The 18,762-nt window shown below is 45.7% G+C and overlaps 1 protein-coding gene across 1 annotated transcript; it reads right to left on the bottom strand.

Annotated features, from left to right (window-relative positions):
• Positions 1-9,406: 9,406 nt before the first annotated feature.
• On the bottom strand, positions 9,407-18,721 carry c22h17orf75 (chromosome 22 C17orf75 homolog). The gene is made up of 10 exons (XM_063018644.1): positions 18,552-18,721; positions 17,411-17,485; positions 14,771-14,896; positions 13,965-14,093; positions 13,747-13,804; positions 13,167-13,286; positions 12,828-12,892; positions 12,592-12,731; positions 11,856-11,959; positions 9,407-10,606 (listed from the first exon to the last, which is right to left on the bottom strand). Exons 1-10 carry the CDS (start codon positions 18,698-18,700, stop codon positions 10,388-10,390), a joined length of 1,185 nt encoding a protein of 394 aa, XP_062874714.1. The 5' UTR covers positions 18,701-18,721; the 3' UTR covers positions 9,407-10,387.
• Positions 18,722-18,762: the final 41 nt, after the last annotated feature.

Below are 18,762 nucleotides of genomic sequence, written 5' to 3'. Positions count from 1 at the left end.
AATACTTTTGGCTTTTTTAAGGACCCCACGTTTCTTTGTTACTGGCTCTGGCTCCATCACACACATTAGCGTTTCTTTTTTTATAGGCGCTTTAGCCACGTGACTCCGGTTCTCCTCACCGCCTAACGAGCCGCGCCGGTCTCTCCGGAGAAACGGCTCATCTCGCACCATCTGTCCGCGTACGTCTGATTCCTCGGCTAAAAAAAAAAAACCGCTCAATTGGTACCCGAGCTGCGTCCGCGCGCCCACGTTGACTTCTAGCTCTTCGCACACCTGCGTGGATCTCATCTGATAGATTCAATTACCAATTCAAACTTTACTGTGAAAACAGAAGGAAAGAGCTCGGCTAATTAGCGGGTCCGGCTACCGCGGGAGCGTGCGCCGCTAACAGGTGCACGAAATCTCCGTAGACAAACAATGGCGGCGAGATGGGTCGCACAAAAGAGCTTAATGACTTTCAGCGCGCTGCCTCCGCGATCGTAATCAGTCCATCATTTACTGACTGACTGGTAATCTTTTGTGCTTTCATTGGGAAGCGACACATCTAGGAGCGACAACAGCTCAGCCCTCAGAGCCACACAAGCTAGCAGAACTGAACTGCAGAGGGCCTCGGAGCACAAAGCACAGGGTCAAGCACTGACTAGGGTGTAAAGCACACTACCATCGTCAGTGAAGGCAGTAAAAAATCTGTCTTGACCTTACTCCAAAGATCAGTACATATGAAGGCATGAGAATCATACCACAGAATGCACAGTATATATATATTTTCTTTATGCATTTTCTCCCCTTTTTCTCCCTTTTTAGCGCGTCCAATTGCCGATCCCCGCTCTGATTGAGGAGAACGAACGTATGAATCTTATCACCTACACATTGACGAGTGGAAAATCTCATGGAAAGCCTTGCTAGAAGAGTGTAGGCTGCTATAGAACTCAATAACTGAACACGCACGTAAATGGGGTTGTTTCTGTGTGTGTGTGTGTGTGTGTGTGTGTGTGTGTGTGTGTGTGTTGGACTTCACCAGGTCTGACGACTCACTGAAGCGTTACCGCCGCCCAGATTTCGCTCCAGCGCGCCTCTGCTGAACTCAGCGCTTTCTCAACTCTCCCGCCCGCAGATGATTCCAGAATAGATCTGCAGCGTCTCCTTGGAACTGCTTCCTGACCTTTACTGCGACGCGGCGAGCCGGAGCGAAGCCGCACGTGGGTGTCGACTCGTCGCATCTTTATCTCCGGATCATGATCAGAATTTAGAGCAGCGGGCAGCAAGGAAGAGCAGAGGGTAGCGATGTCGCCTCACTGTAAGGAGGGGTTCTGGGTTCGATTCCCAGGCTGGGTGGCCAGGCTCCTTTCTGTGTGGAGCATGTTCGTCCTGTGACTGTGTGGGTTTCCTCTGGGTGCTCCGGTTTCCTCCCACTAAAAGTGAGTGTGTGTGTGTGTGTGTGTGTGTGTGTGAGTGGGTGTATTTCCTGCATTTTGCCCAGTGAATCTGACCCATCATGACCCTGACCAGGATAAAGCGCTGGTAAAACAGACAACGAATTAATGCATGCACACATTTTAAAAAAGTTGGGACGGTAAAGCATTTACCACTTAAAAGACGTTTGACACAGAAGACACCAAGCGCTGAAGCTTTTTAGGACTTATTTAGACTGCAAAAACGGTGGGCACAATCAAACCCTCTCCAAATTTGCCCCCCTCCTTATTATTACTACAGATATTAATTAGTAAAATCAAGTTTTAGCTTAGTTTTAGAATAAACACCCCACACACAGCTGCCCTCAACCGTTCACCCCCTCTGTACGACGTCTACAGCCTCGCAGGATTCCCGGCCCCAAACAAGAACACTTAATTTCACTAATGGGTTCGACAAAGTAAGAACCATAATTACTGCAATCACCTGAAGTGACTCGCAATGCTGCGTAATGCACTTGACCTTCAATGGACGTCGCTAAATGTCAGATTGTAAAACTCAGGTTTTCTTTGCCCAGCCATACAAACGCTGCCAGATTTTGACTGAATGGGCACAGATTCCCACAGACATACTTCAAATTCATGTGCGTAGCCTTGTTCTTGCTTTCTAGTTCTAGTTTTCTAACAAGCTCATGATCAGGTGTCCAAATACTTGATCGTATAGTGTATGTGAACGTCTTATTATAAAAAACATGGCATCTGTGAGATCAGGCACCTACTGTACGTAAGGCTTGGCTCACAATCAGTGTTCCAATTCATCCCTAGGGAGCTTCCTGCTGTGAGGCGACAGTGCTACCCACCGAGCCACCTCTACATTAAAAATCACTCACATTAAAGTCTCTCTCGGAGGAGACCCACACAGACACGGGGAGAACGTGCAAAATCCACACAGAAAGGACCCGGCTGCTCCACCTGGGAATCGAACCCAGGACCTTCCTGCTGTGAGGCGACAGTGCTACCCACCGAGCCACCGAGCCACCGAGCCACCCCACATTAAAAGTCCCTCTTGTGTCCTGTTGCCACAAAGTTAAAAGCATGTCGTTTATGTAGGGTCAGGCACCTAAGGCTTGGCTCACAATCAGTGTTCCAATTCATCCCTAAGGTGAGGTCACAGCTCTGAGGTCAGACGTCCATTGAAGTTCCTTAAAATGTCCTGGGTTCAAACCCCAGACGCGGCGGTCCGGGTCCTTTCTGTGTGGAGTTTGCATGTTCTCCCCGTGTCTGTGTGGGTTTCCTCCGTGAGCTCTGGTTTCCTCTCACAGACCAAAAACATGCAGTCAGGTTAATTGGAGACTCTGAATTGCCCTATAGGTGTGTGTCTGCCCTGCGATGGACTGGCCTTGCGCCCATTGAAAAGCTGGGATAGGCTCCAGCACCCCCCTGCGACCCTAACTGGATAAGCGGTTAAAAAAGTGAGTGAGTGAAACACCTGATCTCTATAATCTATAATCAGCCGTGCTTGCATGGTTTATATTTCTTTACATTACTATGGGCTCTGAAATATGAGCGTTTATGATTCCATTCGGGTCCCTTGTTGCTGTGTGGACGTTCCTGTCCAAAAATTTCAGCAGGGACGCTCGCGGACTTCTGTTTGCATGGCTCCGCTCCTCCTCCGGCCTCCTAATGAATTGGTTTTACCCTGTTTGCTAGCAAATTAGCCTGCCCTCCCCTTCTAATTTTCCAATTTGCTGTGTCATTTATCGCTAATTTGAGATCGCACTGGGCCGTATTACTCTCGCGGACAGGGTGATAGACTTTATCAAGGCGCTGCGGAGAGAGAAGAGAGACCGCCGGCGAAAAGAATAGCGATTGCCGGCCTCGGGAGACTCGAGGCCTTTTGTAAAGATTCGGTGTTTTTTTTCTTGATTGTTTCTCTGGGTGCGAGGACGGAGCGTTCGCTTTATCACCGCTGCAGTCCCGACACACAGATCTAATGAAGCAGAGAAGGATGAAATTATTTTAATGCAGCGCTGTTGCTTCTTTTCTCTCCGTTCGCACGTGCTGCCACCTTGACATTAACGTCTAGAGCACTGTTTTTCTATCGCCCACACACACACACACACACACAATTTTATATTCTGCTTATTATATTCGATGCTAAACAGTATAGCTGATGGTAGAAATGTAGATGTGTTGAGGGTGCGCAAAAATACATCAAAGAGCACCGAATACATAACTAAAAGAGTGTGTCATTGGGGCAGCATGTATGGAAGGACCTGGGTTTGATACCCTTTCTGTGTGGAGTTTGCATGTTCTCCCTGTGTCTGTGTGGGTTTCCTGCGGGAGCTCCGGTTTCCTCCCACAAGTATGAAGTGAATATGGGTGCACATATGGGTCCAAGAACACCAGAGTGAATTATGAAAGTGGGGGCATCTTGATTTCGGGCTGCTGGAACATTCCTCCTGTATTTATTACCATTTTAATCAGGTTTGAGATGTACAGAGATTCCTAGCACTTAAAACTACACCAATTCTTCCAATGTTGCCATTAATCTACAAATAAAGTCTGTTGTTAATGATTTATCATCATAAGTTGGGGCACGGTTCAGAATTATAACCTGGAAAAGCAGCATTATACTGGATATTATCATCCTGTGTCACAGAACCACACATCTGCACAATCGGACTGAGCGGAGCGCGCATAAAAACCCTGCAAATGAGGAGCCCATGGTCTCAAGTTGGCAGTGATTAAAGACAATATCCTGGCAGCAGATGTTGCTACGGCAGAGATGCCAGCGTTTCCCCATAGCAGAGGGTCAGTCCATCAAAAGATCATTAAAACTAAGGACCAGTTGGCGGAGGACAATGTGTCCAGACTTGCACAGCGTCGCCCGGGTTCCGTTTGGCTCTTCAGTGCCGTCCGTCAGCCAGCAGAAAAGATTACGGGAAAGGATGCGAGAACATTCTTCAGAATTTTGGAACGCAGCACTGGTCATGTAAATAAAACCAGAGGAAGTGTATACGCCCAAATTTCCTATGTTGATTAAAGCAGACAGTCATAAAGGTATACACCGACCAGGCATAACATTATGAGCACTGACAGATAAATGTGAATAACACTGATTATCTCTTCATCACGGCACCTGTTAGTGGGGGGGGGTATATTACACAGCGAGTGAACATTTTATCCTCAAAGTTGATGTTAGAAGCAGGAAAAACGGACGAGCGTGAGGATCTGAGCGAGTTTGACGAGGGCCAAATTGTGATGGCTAGACGACTGGGTCCGAGCATCTCCAAAAGTGCAGCTCTTGTGGGGTGTGTTCCGGTCTGCAGTGGTCAGTATCTATCAAAAGTGGTCCAAGGAAGGAACAGTGGTAAACTGGCGGCAGGGTCATGGGCAGCCAAGGCTCATTGATTCACGTGGGGAGCGAAGGCTGGTCCGTGGGGTCCGATCCAACAGCCGAGCTACTGTAGCTCAAACTGCTAAAGAAGTTCATGCTGGTTCTTCTTTGTGTCAGAACACAATATTAGGAAGGTGGTCATAATGTTATGCCTCATCTGTGTATAGTCTCCTGTTGATATGAGTATCAGTATCAATGTAGATGCATTAGAGTGGCAGAAGTACATGTCAATGCAAATTTTGGACCTGCTAGAGCAGCTCAAATCAACAGTCTGTAATGGTGGTACGCCACCCAGGAGTCAAATTCATATTAGGTTGCAACGTTCACCACAGAATTCCAAACAGCTCCGGGAAGCAGCATCAAAACAATAACTATTTCTCCGAGTTTGGTTCCCACGCCCGAGACTCACAGCACCGTGTGTAATACCAGACATCAGCTATGTTGGTGTAAAGCACACCAGCATTAGACTCTGGAGTAGTGGAAACCCTTTCTCTGGAGACACACGAACTTGAAAACTTAAGATCTTTACCACCGATGCCACCCGGGCATCCCAAACTGCATCGTATGTGCTACTTAGTGTGTAACTAAACCATTCACAGTGCACTAATTAGTACAGTACAGTGGTACGGGACATAGCCACTTCCAATGCTGTTGTAACTTTAAGCCCCGCCCCTAGATTTATAGATACAGTAGATTGATGGTTCGATCTGAGTTTGCTGAAGACCGTAAAGCATCATCAGTCTGAACGTGGTGTGAAAGAACCTGACCTGCCTGCACAGAATACGTACAGGTTCGAACTGCTACTGGTACTCATGGTATGTAGGAGGCAACCGTTTGCATTGTAGTCATGGCAACTAGTCTTGAATTTTTAGTCGTATCATCGGTGAGCGTCAAATATCCAATTTTATACCTCCGTATTTCAATACAGAAGCATCGTCCGTAAGTACTAGTCATTAATACTGTCAGTTGTTTGTGAATATTTATAGGCGACGTGCATGCTGCAGTGTTTCCAGTTATTAAAGTAATTAAAGATGTTGTTGTTACTATAGTAATATTCTATTTCTAGTCACCACTTCACCATCACTACTCCAAATCTGACTTCATTTTCTAACACGCAAGGAAAAACCACTGAGTAATTAAGTTCCAAAAGACAAATCACACACTGCTGGCGGACGGGCATCATTAGCCGACATCCATTTTACTGATGTATAAGCATCTCCTAAAAACCCGCCCTCAGAGACCTTGAACTGTACCACAGAAGGTATCAGAGAGGCGGATCAGAGGCTCGGAGGACAAGACCGCGGCTTCACCGAATCCACCGAGATGGGACGAACAGATTAAGGGACTCTGTTGACGGATGGCCTCTTGGATGGGAACGGGACACGCCGGGGAATTCATTTGGCTGGCGAGGAAAGCGCGCCGGCGTTATTCATCTCCCCGAAAATTTGGCAATTTCCCAGAACCCACAGCTTAATTAGGCACCCGCGCCTCTGCGGCTGCGGCGCGATGATGCATGGGACAGATGCGCAGCGCTGATCCGGGAGACATGATTGTTGATAATGAGCGATGAGTCTGAAAGAGATGCTGTTAGCTCCGAGAGGAACGACCTGTTTACATCGGATGCTGACATGAGTACGGCAGCAGTCTCACTCGCCAGCTCACTACCTCTGAGATTCTCTGGGTTCGAATCTCAGCAGTGATAGATTGACGCCCTGTCCAGGGTATTCCTGCTAGTGCCCTCTGAACCACTGTGTTGGCCAGTACATAACAATGTGTGCTCGCTTTTTCTAGGTGGTGAAACTGATGAGGGATGGCAGGGTGGCGCAGATGGTAGTGTGGGTGCCACACTGCATCAAGGGTCCCGGGGACCAGGGTCCGATCCTCGTCTCTGGTTTCCTGCCTCCCTCCAACCCTGACATGACCATGACAACCATAAAATCCACTCAGGTTTGTTGCCTGCCAGGGTGCATTCCTTACTTATGCCCGGGTATCTCCACGACCCTGATCTTTTACCGAAAAGATCCCGGTTCGAATCTCAGTGGTGGTATCGACCAGCCTGTTGTCTACACAGGCACGATTGGATATGTTGGGTGGCCGAAACCCTGTGATAGATTGATGCCATGTTTAGAGTATTCCTGTCAGTGTTTTCCAGTGGACCCTGACCAGGATAAAGTGGTTAATACTTTTTTCTTACTTTATCTTACTGGTTCAGACCAAAATGCTGTTACTCTCTACATATTAATCCACAGGTCATACGAAAAGACCACCTTTGGCCAAATCCAGATATGAAACGGCATCTATTTCCTAATTGAAGTACAATGACCGATGGTGACAGCAGTGCATTCTGGGTGATGAAGTCCTCCTGCAACTGAGTTTTACGTCTGATAGAGTGTCTGTGGGAACAAGATTTATGGAGCGGGGTCAGTGTTTAACCGCTAAACGTCCCCTACTCATCTATACACACCCACACACTTCAACACAACTATAAATCACCTGTTCCACACACACACACACACACACACACACGCATCAACCATCCATAACTCACGTCTCTCACACATAACGTTGATTGGTTCTCGTGTTATTAAGAAGGAAATCGTGCGGGAACGAAAGATCGTTTGGGTGTAGAAGAATAAGCACAATGCCGGATGGTGATGTAGAGGAAGCAGGTGTGTGATGCCGCATTTGGCTAACGAGCGAGCTGAACCCGCCACCTCGCTGCTCGGCACATCTGCTGCCGCGCTTTACTCAGCCGTGACGCGACACATTTACTGGGTTTGTGCTGGATTTATATGGAGCGTAGATGTTGGGGCACCACAAAGACGTGATGCTTTATCCTGGTCAGGGTTGTGGCAGGTCCGGCAGGTCTATCGTACACCGCTTCTGCCATCAGACATAGCTAATTATGTCTGTGTGGACGCCTGGTCGGCTGATAACAGCAGTGAGCTAACGTGATAGACATCTGCACCACCCGAGCATCTGTATTAGGACTTCTTATTACCTTTCTAATGCCCAGATGAATCTTAAGTCAGTTCAAGCCTCACCATTACCTAGTTGCCGCTAACTCTCTAATTCTATGTCGAATTGGATAATTTATTTATTTATTTGGATTTTAAGGTCTCCAAAGCGACTTACAGTACTGTGACAGTTGATTATTTAGGCAATTTGTGCCCTTACTTAAGGGCCCAACAGTGGCAACCTGGCAGTGGTGGGGCTTGAACCAGCGACTTTTTGATTACCTAGTCCAGGCAACAACTGCCCTTGTTACATTCATGACAGCACAGGACAATTTAGTATCTCCAGTTCACCTCACTTGCACGTTTTTGGACCGTGGGAGGAAACCGGAGCTCCTGTAGGAAACCCACACAGACACGTGGAGAACATGCAAACTCCACACAGAAAGGACCCGGACCGCTACGCCTGGGAATTGAACCCTGTGAGGCGACAGTGGTACCCACCCAGCCACCAAGCCGCCCTGAATTGGATAAAGTTGTCTGCCAAATGCCAGAAATGTACATGTGTACCCTGAATGGGGGTTCAGGACAGGTGTTTGTGTGCTTCTTTGTTAGTTTTCTATGCTATTGATGGATTAGCGATCTATGCTCAAGTGTTCCGAGGTGAAACAGCAGATGTGTTTGTTGTAGCACACTGTCCTCTACTGAGCAAACCTGGGAACTGGTGTTACTTTTCCTAAAAATCACATTTACAGCACAATGTTCCGAAACCCACATCTGCAACCCTCCATACCTCCATTCCTGTGGTGAAACATGGGGATGAAATATGGTGGTGGCAGCATCACGCTATAGGCTATAGGCAACAGGGGCAGAAAAGCTGGTCTTCCAGCAGTGGTGGGTTAGCTTAATAGACCACTGCGCCACCAGAGTACCTACCCACCCTGCACACGGTAGCGCATCACAGTATAAGTCACTTTTACCATATTTACAGTGTACACCAAAGACCAGGGGACAAGAATGTTTTTATAGGTAGTGGATGTAACCAGGGATCAAATCTGGGTAACTGGAGCTGTGTGGCACCCCTATTATCTACTGCCCCATTTACATCTTCGGCATTTAGCAGACGCCTTCATCCAAAGCAACTTACATTACAGTTACAGTATACAGTCTGAGCAATTGAGCGTTAAGGGCCTTGCTCAAGGGCCCAACAGCAGCAACCTGGCAGTAGTGGGGCTTGAACCAGCGACCTTCTGATTACTAGTCCTGTACCTTAATCATTGGGCTACAGCTTGCCCCACCTTGGTACCGCTTCTTGTTAATTAATTAATCAATCCATCGCCTGTTTTACTAGGTCAGGGTCACAGTGGGTTGGATTTATGGGGCAGAAGGTAGGAAACATGCCAGACAGGTTGCCAGTTTATCTCAGTGAGCACACACAAGGCCGGACTGCACATCTTTGGACTTGTTGGAACAAACCCACAGATACACAGAAAGGACTCTTGGTCAGGGAATCGAACCCAGGCCCTTTTTACTATGAGGCAACAGCACTACCCTTTGTGCCACTCTGCTTTTCACCCCCAACCCCATTTCTGACATGTAAATCTTACAATAAGACACAAACAACACAGACAATATATTTTTTTTTTTACACTAGACATTTTTATTTATTTATTTATTGGTTATTTGGGAGACATTTCAACAACTCGACCCAGTGTGTGCATATTTATACATCCACTTCATCTTCACATACGTTTAATTACCAGACTTCACACACAGATTCTTCTCTAAACAGCACATGCAATGCTGGAATGTCTCTTAATAAAGAAAATAAGAACAAAATACAGTATTTTGGTGCAGAATACAGAAAGATTACTTCACTTAAGAGGTCATCACGCCCTAAACAAATCACATTATGTCCCAATCTGACATAAAATGTAACTCATGTTAGGACTGGTGATATATAGTATAATATGTATAATAACATACATGGAAGAGGAGTCTTGGGTGCTGTGCAAATAACAGGTATGTACACACATACAGGAACATACGACCCATGTCTCGACCCATAGTGCAGCTGTGTAGAGAGCAGGTCTGGCCTGGTTGTCGTCAGTAGGCAAAATTTAACCGATTAAACCAATCTTGCCTTTATTCATTGTCTGTTTTACCACAGCTTTATTAGAGTCAGGGTCACGGTGGGTCCTTGGTGTTTAAAATTCCTACATTTATTTATGAGAATGATTGAATAGTGTTTTCTCATCTTCAGCCAGGGGTTTATTAAACCTGTTGAACTCATTTTGTGCATGAACACAATTCGGTTTTTTAATTACCCAATTAGGTTTTTAGAAAACAAAGAAATGAAACAAAACAAGACGTAGCAGCTTATAATGTGCACCAAACAAAAATATAATGACTACAGGTGAAATTCAGGTGATTTCTACGTTTTTGGCTCCAACTGTAGTGCAGTGGAATCAATACCTCAATACTAATGATCTGCTGCCCTCCTCAGGCTCTAACGCGTTACTGCACCACCCTGCCCACGTCAGATTTGATTAAATAATACAGTTAAATTAATAACTTATCCCAGACCCACCACATTAGACCATTATACAACCAGCCAGCAGTTATCACTGCGCTGTTATTGGTGCCTGCTCAGCAAGGAACTCCTCCAGTACACGAATGATGCTGCGGGCGTCGGCCAGGCCGCTGTGTTCGGCCCGGGCGTTCTGGAGCAGCACGTCTCCGTTACCACAGCTCTGCAGGAACAGACAGCAGCGGAAAAGCGCATAGTGGCTCATCTCGGCCTGACGGATGAAACGCTTCAGGTTGTTCATGTCCTGGATGGCCTGGTTTCACACACACACACACACACACACACACACACACACACACACACACACACACACACAGTTTATCTCATAATGGCTGGACCGTATTACATTATGAGTGTGTTGACATTTAGGATTATAGAACTATTCAACTATACATGCCACCGTTTCAAGCAGTCGCACTTTACTGTCTGTAAGTTTGGACACCCTTGGTCAAATTCCCCCGGGCTGTGTATTTTATTTTATAAGTTTCTGAGAAAATAAGAAGGAAAATGTCCAAAAGTTATGGTACATTTAATATGTTAATGAGAGCACGATGGGACGACTTGAATCTGCAGTCATCGTTCACCCATTATACCTGTCCTGAACCTGTCCTCCTCCACCCCAACCCCCGTATCCTCCCTCACTGCACCCATAAATCTTCTCTTTGTCCTTCCTCTCCTCCTCAGTACCCTTCTCCCCACAGAAACCTCATCTCACCTCTGCACATGCCCAAACATGCCCAAACCCTCTCAGTCTCTTCTCCCGGACTTCAAAACACCCCTCCAGGGTTATTTCCCCCCCAAAAAATGGGTCTCAGTTTGTTTGTTTGCTTGTTTGTTTGGATTTTAATGCCATGTCTAACACATTCGTGTCATTTAATGGCAACAGTAGGTATTATGTATCTGTCTTTTGGTCCATTTTATATTTTCATTTTTATTTTCATGGCTGTGAGGTAAGTTAAAACTAATAGGTCTCAGAGAAAAATAATAAAATTAAGGCACATAAACACAAAATAAACTTGTACACGAACACCCCCCTGGGTTCGATCCCCAGGTGGGGCCGGGCCGCCTCACCTTCCTTTCTGTGTGGAGTTTGCATGTTCTCCCCATGTCTCCGTGGGTTTCCTCCGGGTGCTCCGGTTTCCTCCCACAGTCCAAAGACGTGCAAGTGAGGTCAACTGGAGACACTAAATTGTCCAAGACTGCGTACGATATAATCTTGTGTAATGAGTAACTACCGTTCCTGTCATGAATGTAACCAAAAAATACAACATGACATTAAAATCCTAATAAACAAACAAACAAACAAACATGTACACGAACGCCCCCTTGAGGAGGTTTTATGTTACATCTTGTAAACCACAGTGGGACCAGATTGCCACCGTTTTCATTAATTAAGCATATTTTGTTTTGTGGTTCGTTTCAAGAATAAAAGCAAAACAAGCATTTTCACTCCTGGTCTCATAATTTTGGCTCCGCTGTAAATCCTCACTGTGGTAACGCACCTTGAGCTTGAAGTTCTCAAGGATCTGGCGCAGGAGGAACGGGTTACAGCGCTCAGCAGCATTCAGGAACGCCTGGATCCACTCGTCACAGAACTGGTTACTGACTGTAAAAAAAACACACACAATCAGGAAAGAAAATGACCCAGAACTAATCAACAACACATTAACATTTATTATATGGCCAGAAGTATGTGGACACCTACAATTAGGCTTGTAAAACATCCTGCTTTTACATCATAGGCATTATGATGAAGTCTCTCCTTCAAGGCTATAAGTTTCCGGCAGGATTTTGAGAAGTGTGTCTAAGGGAATTTGTGCCCATTATAAGAACAGAGCATTTGTAAGTATGGCTCTGTGCAAACCACTGAAGTTTGTCCACACCAAACTTAGCAAACTATGTCTTTATGGACCTTGATTTCATCCTAGAAAAGGAAAGTACCTTCCCCAAACTCTTGCCACACAAAGCTGAAGGCATGCCATATACCAAAATTAATTCAGGATATAGGGACAAACTTGCACTATTGATCAGTATGTGCCAGCAGCAAGCAGCCTATGGATAAATATGTAGGGAGTACCCCACCACCACAGGTCCACATACTGGTGACCACATAGTGTACTGCAAAACTTGCCACACGACATCAAATCAAACCTAGAAATGCATTTTCGGTTCCATTTTTGAGTCCAAATGCAGAAAAAAATGAATGAAACCCAGCTCAGTGAAAACTCTGAGACTGACCTGCATTGCTGAAGGTGGGCGTTGAGCCCGAACAGTCGATCTGCAGGTCCGTGTGGGGTTCCTCGGTGATGGATTTACACAGTGACGTCGTGGTCGTATCCTCCTGTACCAGACCCTGCAGACTCGCCGCTTTGACAAACCTAATTAACAACTCTAATTAAAAAACTCTAATCGGCTGTACCGTGTAAAGAATGAATGTTTCGGGTATTTAGGACTGGGGTTTGGGTTTTATGTACCTCGCTATATCACTTTTGGTCCTGTCGTCTGCCCCGGTCACCACGACGCGAGTATGACTCAAAGCCTGCATCAGAAATGTGAAATTACACAACTGTAAGTAACAAAGGGCCTTGCTCAAGGGCCCAACAGCAGCAACCTGGCAGTGCCCTTCTGGTTACTAGTCCAGTACCTTTACCACTAGGCACTAACCAGTTGGCCTTGACTGCAGGTCTTTGAGAACATGCTCCATACTAGAAGGACCCTGGCTGCCCGGCTGGGGAATTGAACCCAGTCCCTTCTTGCTACTATGCCCATATTAAACATTAAAGCATGATGGCATATTACGAGTCCATCCTTACAGCATGAAGCAGGTAGGAGATGCTGGACTGCACCAGCTGCACCACTCTGTGGATGTGCAGGACCGATTCCTCGTACCAGCGGCTCAGATACGGCTGCACCTCCGTCTCCAGGTTCTGCATCTAACACAGGGTCAAACGTACAGCGTCATTCCTCCGACGGAACCACGGATGCCACTTATTATATTTTACACATGCACTATATAGCCAGAAGTATGTGGACAGCCCTGTTAATGGTCGACTTTAGCTGTTAGGGCTATATGTTTACATTTATGTCTTCTGAAAAAGGTCCCACTCAGTTCTCAGAACAATATTTAAAAGGTTTGGGGTCATCGAGGTGTTTTTGCAAGAGTAGTTGTCTTTATTTTGATTACCAGCCACCAAAGGAAGGATTTACAAAGGATTTATGAAGGATTGACTCCTGTTCCAAGTTTTCTCTATTTGGAGATACAGTAATAGCTCTCACTGTGGTTCACTGGAGTACCAGTGCCCAGACCCTGTAATCCTTTAAAGCTCAATTAAAAGCTCAGTTGTAGAAGTAGAAGTAACTAAAGTCTAAAAACACAAGAAATAACAATCGTACCTCTAGCGTCAGAGTGCTCTGAAGACCCTGGACGTACTTATCCAGCTCAATCCTGAACGTTGATTGTGATTAAAGAAACTGTCATTTAATATTTTTCATCTATCACAATGAGCCAAAACATTAGAACCACTCACCAAACCTGCTGTCAGAACAGCTCTGACCCGCCGGGACCCGGATTCCAGGATATTAATATTTATATAATATACATTTAAGGATATAAGTTCAGTCCTTTCTCAGAGCCGCCCAGGAGACAGATCACCCAGCCGTTCCCGTCTGCGTCTGGCTGTTCTGGAGATTTCTCCTGCTCCAGGAGGCAGCAGTAACAACCCACAGCCTGCTCAGCAACGCTAAAACACACACACACACAGGATTCAGGGGTATTGAACCTAAAAATGCGTATTAATGGCTGTAAAGTATGTTCATGTACCGGTCAGTCCCAGTCTAGAAGGTGCAGCCTCTGTACGGGTCAGTCCGGTCATAAAGGTATTGCCTCTGCCTCTGTGAAGATATTGCCTCTATGTTTATGTACCGGTCAGTTTCAGTCTAGAAGGTGCTGCCTCTGTACTGGTCAGTCCCAGTCAAGAAGGTGCTGCCTCTGTACCTGTACTGGACAGTCCCATTCACAAAGGCACTGCCTCTGTACTGGTTAGTCACAGTCAAGAAGCTTTTGTCTCTGTACCAGTCAGTCCCAGTCTAGAAGGTGCTGCATTTGTACTTTACAGTTCAGTCATGAAGCTATTGCCTCTACCTCTGTGAAGATTGCGTCTATGTTTATGCACTGGTCAGTCCCAGTTTAGAAAGTGCTGCCTTTGTACTGGACAGTCCTGTCAGGAGGCTATTACCCTTGTACTGGACAGTCCCAGTCAAGAAGCTTTTGCCTCTGAATTGGTCAGTACCAGTGAATTTGGTTGCCACTTTGCCTGTGAAATCTATTTATACTGAATTGTTGGCTGAATGGATTCAATGATGCACATTGGACCCTTGACGTGCAGTCCAGTGAAATCATGCAGGGTGGGCGGAGTACCTTAGTTCCACTGTAGCGATGTTGCCCATGCCACCCAGCAGAGCTCCTTTGCTCAGTCTACGTGAGATGTAGCTTCGCAGCTCGGGTTCTGCATCCGCCGGCAGGCTGCTGGCCAACAGGGTGAGACTGCAGGAAACAACGATGCGGTTAGCAAAAGAAACACTGACCAGGACAAATGCTAGAAATGAAACGCTGACCAACAGCAAATGTTATAAAGTCATGCTGGCGCAACCAGTGTCAGCTGTATGAAGTATGTGACTTGAGAAAGAATCGGAAGCATGAGATGCTGGTTGGAGATGAGCAATATGACAAAAACAAAACATTAAGTAAAGCAACCCCCCTCTACCCCAGTCATCAAAGGAAAGGGACCCTCATTTGACCAGCCCATTGACCAGATGTTGTGTGGGTGGTGGACCATTCTCAGCACTGCTGTGACACAAACGTGGGAATAACATGGTACTGCTATAAGTGTTACTAGGATGGTTAAACACCAAAATATCAATACCGGTAGAAGAATAGCACTTCAACCCGAAATATAAAGCCAGTTCCATCCTGTGATCTGAAACTGTCCACTAATAAAAGGCTAGAGAGGGATTAACATCATGCACAACAAAGAAGAACATTCCTAATAAAGAGGCCAGTCTGTGTAAACAATATTTAATGACCCCATGAATGCTGCATGTATTAAAATGTCCATGCGAATGCAATTTTATGCAGGATCGTTAGAAAGAATGAGTTTCCATCCATCTATTACAGTTGCAAAGACTTTAAGAATCTATGCCAGGCTGCTTTAAGGCTTGTTTTTTCCTTTAATTGGTCACCAGTTTGTAAATGTACATAGAAATACATTAGTATTAGAGTAATGAGCAGTCATACATACAGTGTATCACAAAAGTGAGTACACCCCTCACATTTCTGCAGATATTTAAGTATATCTTTTCATGGGACAACACTGACAAAATGACACTTTGACACAATGAAAAGTAGTCTGTGTGCAGCTTATATAACAGTGTAAATTTATTCTTCCCTCAAAATAACTCAATATACAGCCATTAATGTCTAAACCACCGGCAACAAAAGTGAGTACACCCCTAAGAGACTACACCCCTAAATGTCCAAATTGAGCACTGCTTGTCATTTTCCCTCCAAAATGTCATGTGACTTGTTAGTGTTACTAGGTCTCAGGTGTGCATAGGGAGCAGGTGTGTTCAATTTGGTAGTACAGCTCTCACACTCTCTCATACTGGTCACTGAAAGTTCCAACATGGCACCTCATGGCAAAGAACTCTCTGAGGATCTTAAAAGACGAATTGTTGCGCTACATGAAAATGGCCAAGGCTACAAGAAGACTGCCAACACCCTGAAACTGAGCTGCAGCACAGTGGCCAAGATCATCCAGCGTTTTAAAAGAGCAGGGTCCACTCAGAACAGACCTCGCGTTGGTCGTCCAAAGAAGCTGAGTGCACGTGCTCAGCGTCACATCCAACTGCTGTCTTTGAAAGATAGGCGCAGGAGTGCTGTCAGCATTGCTGCAGAGATTGAAAAGGTGGGGGGTCAGCCTGTCAGTGCTCAGACCATACGCCGCACACTACATCAAATTGGTCTGCATGGCTGTCACCCCAGAAGGAAGCCTCTTCTGAAGTCTCTACACAAGAAAGCCCGCAAACAGTTTGCTGAAGACATGTCAACAAAGGACATGGATTACTGGAACCATGTCCTATGGTCTGATGAGACCAAGATTAATTTGTTTGGTTCAGATGGTCTCTAGCATGTGTGGCGGCAATCAGGTGAGGAGTACAAAGATAAGTGTGTCATGCCTACAGTCAAGCATGGTGGTGGGAATGCCATGGTCTGGGGCTGCATGAGTGCAGCAGGTGTTGGGGAGTTACATTTCATTGAGGGACACATGAACTCCAATATGTACTGTGAAATACTGAAGCAGAGCATGATCCCCTACTCCGGAAACTGGGTCGCAGGGCAGTGTTCCAGCATGATAATGACCCCAAACACACCTCTAAGACGACCACTGCTTTATTGAAGAGGCTGAGGGTAAAGGTGATGGACTGGCCAAGCATGTCTCCAGACCTAAACCCAATAGAACATCTTTGGGGCATCCTCAAGCGGAAGGTGGAGGAGCGCAAAGTCTCGAATATCCGCCAGCTCCATGATGTCGTCATGGAGGAGTGGAAAAGCATTCCAGTGGCAACCTGTGAAGCTCTGGTAAACTCCATGCCCAGGAGAGTTAAGGCAGTTCTGGGAAATAATGCTGGCCACACAAAATATTGACACTTTAGGAACTTTCACTAAGGGGTGTACTCACTTTTGTTGCCAGTGGTTTAGACATTAATGGCTGTATATTGAGTTATTTTGAGGGAAGAATAAATTTACACTGTTATATAAGCTGCACACAGACTACTTTTCATTGTGTCAAAGTGTCATTTTGTCAGTGTTGTCCCATGAAAAGATATACTTAAATATCTGCAGAAATGTGAGGGGTGTACTCACTTTTGTGATACACTGTATATAGCAAATAAATCTGAAAATGTAACAGTAGATGAAGAAATGCTGATGAAATTCAGCCCAAAATGACGATGAAGCCGAACAGACGATTCAGAATCCACCGTTTGTTTTTTGTTTTACCTAAAATCATCCTGGCTTGTAGTGGAGTCGGCTCTCTTTTGGCTCCAGGCGACACTTTCTTCAGCCGGTTCACATCTGTGTGATTAAATAACGAGCTTAATATTTTAATGGTACGATCTCACAGAAATGAAGTCTCGCCGTCATCAAAAACAAATGAATAAATACATCAATAAACAAACATTAGACACATGTATTCTGCAACGCTCAGACAACAGATAGTTGATGGCATAAAAGGTTAATTTCCTTTAATTTCCTTTTTATCAGCCGCTTTATCCTGGTCAGGATTGTGGTGACCCTGGCTCCACCAGAAAACACTGGGCGCTGGGTAAGAATACCCTGGACAGGCTGCCAATCCATCGCAGGGCTTCAGCCATCAATTCCTCAAACATTGCCAATCATGTCCGTATAGATGTCTGGCCGCTTGATAGCACCACTGGGATTCGAACCCAGATGCTTTGTGTCTGTTTCTGACCCAGATGATTGCCGTTATGGATCATTTGGTTTTGGAAAAAGAAATGATACCATGACATAGGCAACATACAATCGCTAAACACTTTATTGGGTAGACCAATCCATTGATTACTTTATAGGCTCCACCTACCATACTGATGAACTGTGCGAGTAAACCATTACTGACAGTAGCCCAGCGGTTGCTCTGTACACTTTATCACCCAATCAACAGGGACCCAGTGTCCATAGGGGCACTGACCAGATGTTATTTGGGTGGTGGACCCTTCCCAACACTAGTGCTCCAGCCAAAAACATTGTCTCAGAATGCAAACAGGGTACGTGATCCTAATAATCCCAACAACACTGCTGCACCAGCTACACTCAACACACAAACAAGTGTGGACCAACACACAAACATCATCTGGTCAGTGAGGATCTTATGGCGGTCCTGTCCTATTGGAGAAAGAGTGTACAGCCCAACAGATGGTCTACAGTCAGTAATTGTATACTCATCAGCTGTAGCACAGATCCAAGTGCATTGTGGGTTGGTTTAAGCGAGACAAATAGAGTAAAGGAGCATGCAGACATCAAATTATTGTGATATATTGTGGATTATTGAGGAGAACCAGGTCATACACACACACACACACACACACACACACACACACACACACACACATTGCCATCCTACCTGGTGTTTTGATAATAATATATGGAATAATAACAGTTAATCTGCTGCGATTTCTGCCCATATGCTGCCAGATCTTCATTGTCGAAGTCTGTATCTCTGTCGTCCACGTCGATGGACTCTTGAAACGAAGAGGTCTGAGATGTAAACATCGTCCCGTCGAGCCGCTGAGCTGTCTGATACACACTGCGCATGCGCGACATGCAAATTCTTA

This window comes from Trichomycterus rosablanca, chromosome 22, assembly GCF_030014385.1.
Source record: "Trichomycterus rosablanca isolate fTriRos1 chromosome 22, fTriRos1.hap1, whole genome shotgun sequence".
NCBI classification, from domain to species: domain Eukaryota; kingdom Metazoa; phylum Chordata; class Actinopteri; order Siluriformes; family Trichomycteridae; genus Trichomycterus; species Trichomycterus rosablanca.
Note: the sequence above shows the minus strand (reverse complement) of the source record. Positions and strands in the feature narration are given on the sequence as shown.

Coding starts and splice junctions, on each gene's coding strand:
- c22h17orf75 (XM_063018644.1), bottom strand. CDS start 18,700: ATGTTTACATCTCAGACCTCTTCGTTTCAAGAGTCCATCGACGTGGAC. Junction 13,805..13,964: donor TCTGAGAAAGGACTGAACTT/ATATCCTTAAAT, acceptor ATCACAATCAAC/GTTCAGGATTGAGCTGGATA. Junction 10,607..11,855: donor TTGAGAACTTCAAGCTCAAG/GTGCGTTACCAC, acceptor GTGTGAAACCAG/GCCATCCAGGACATGAACAA.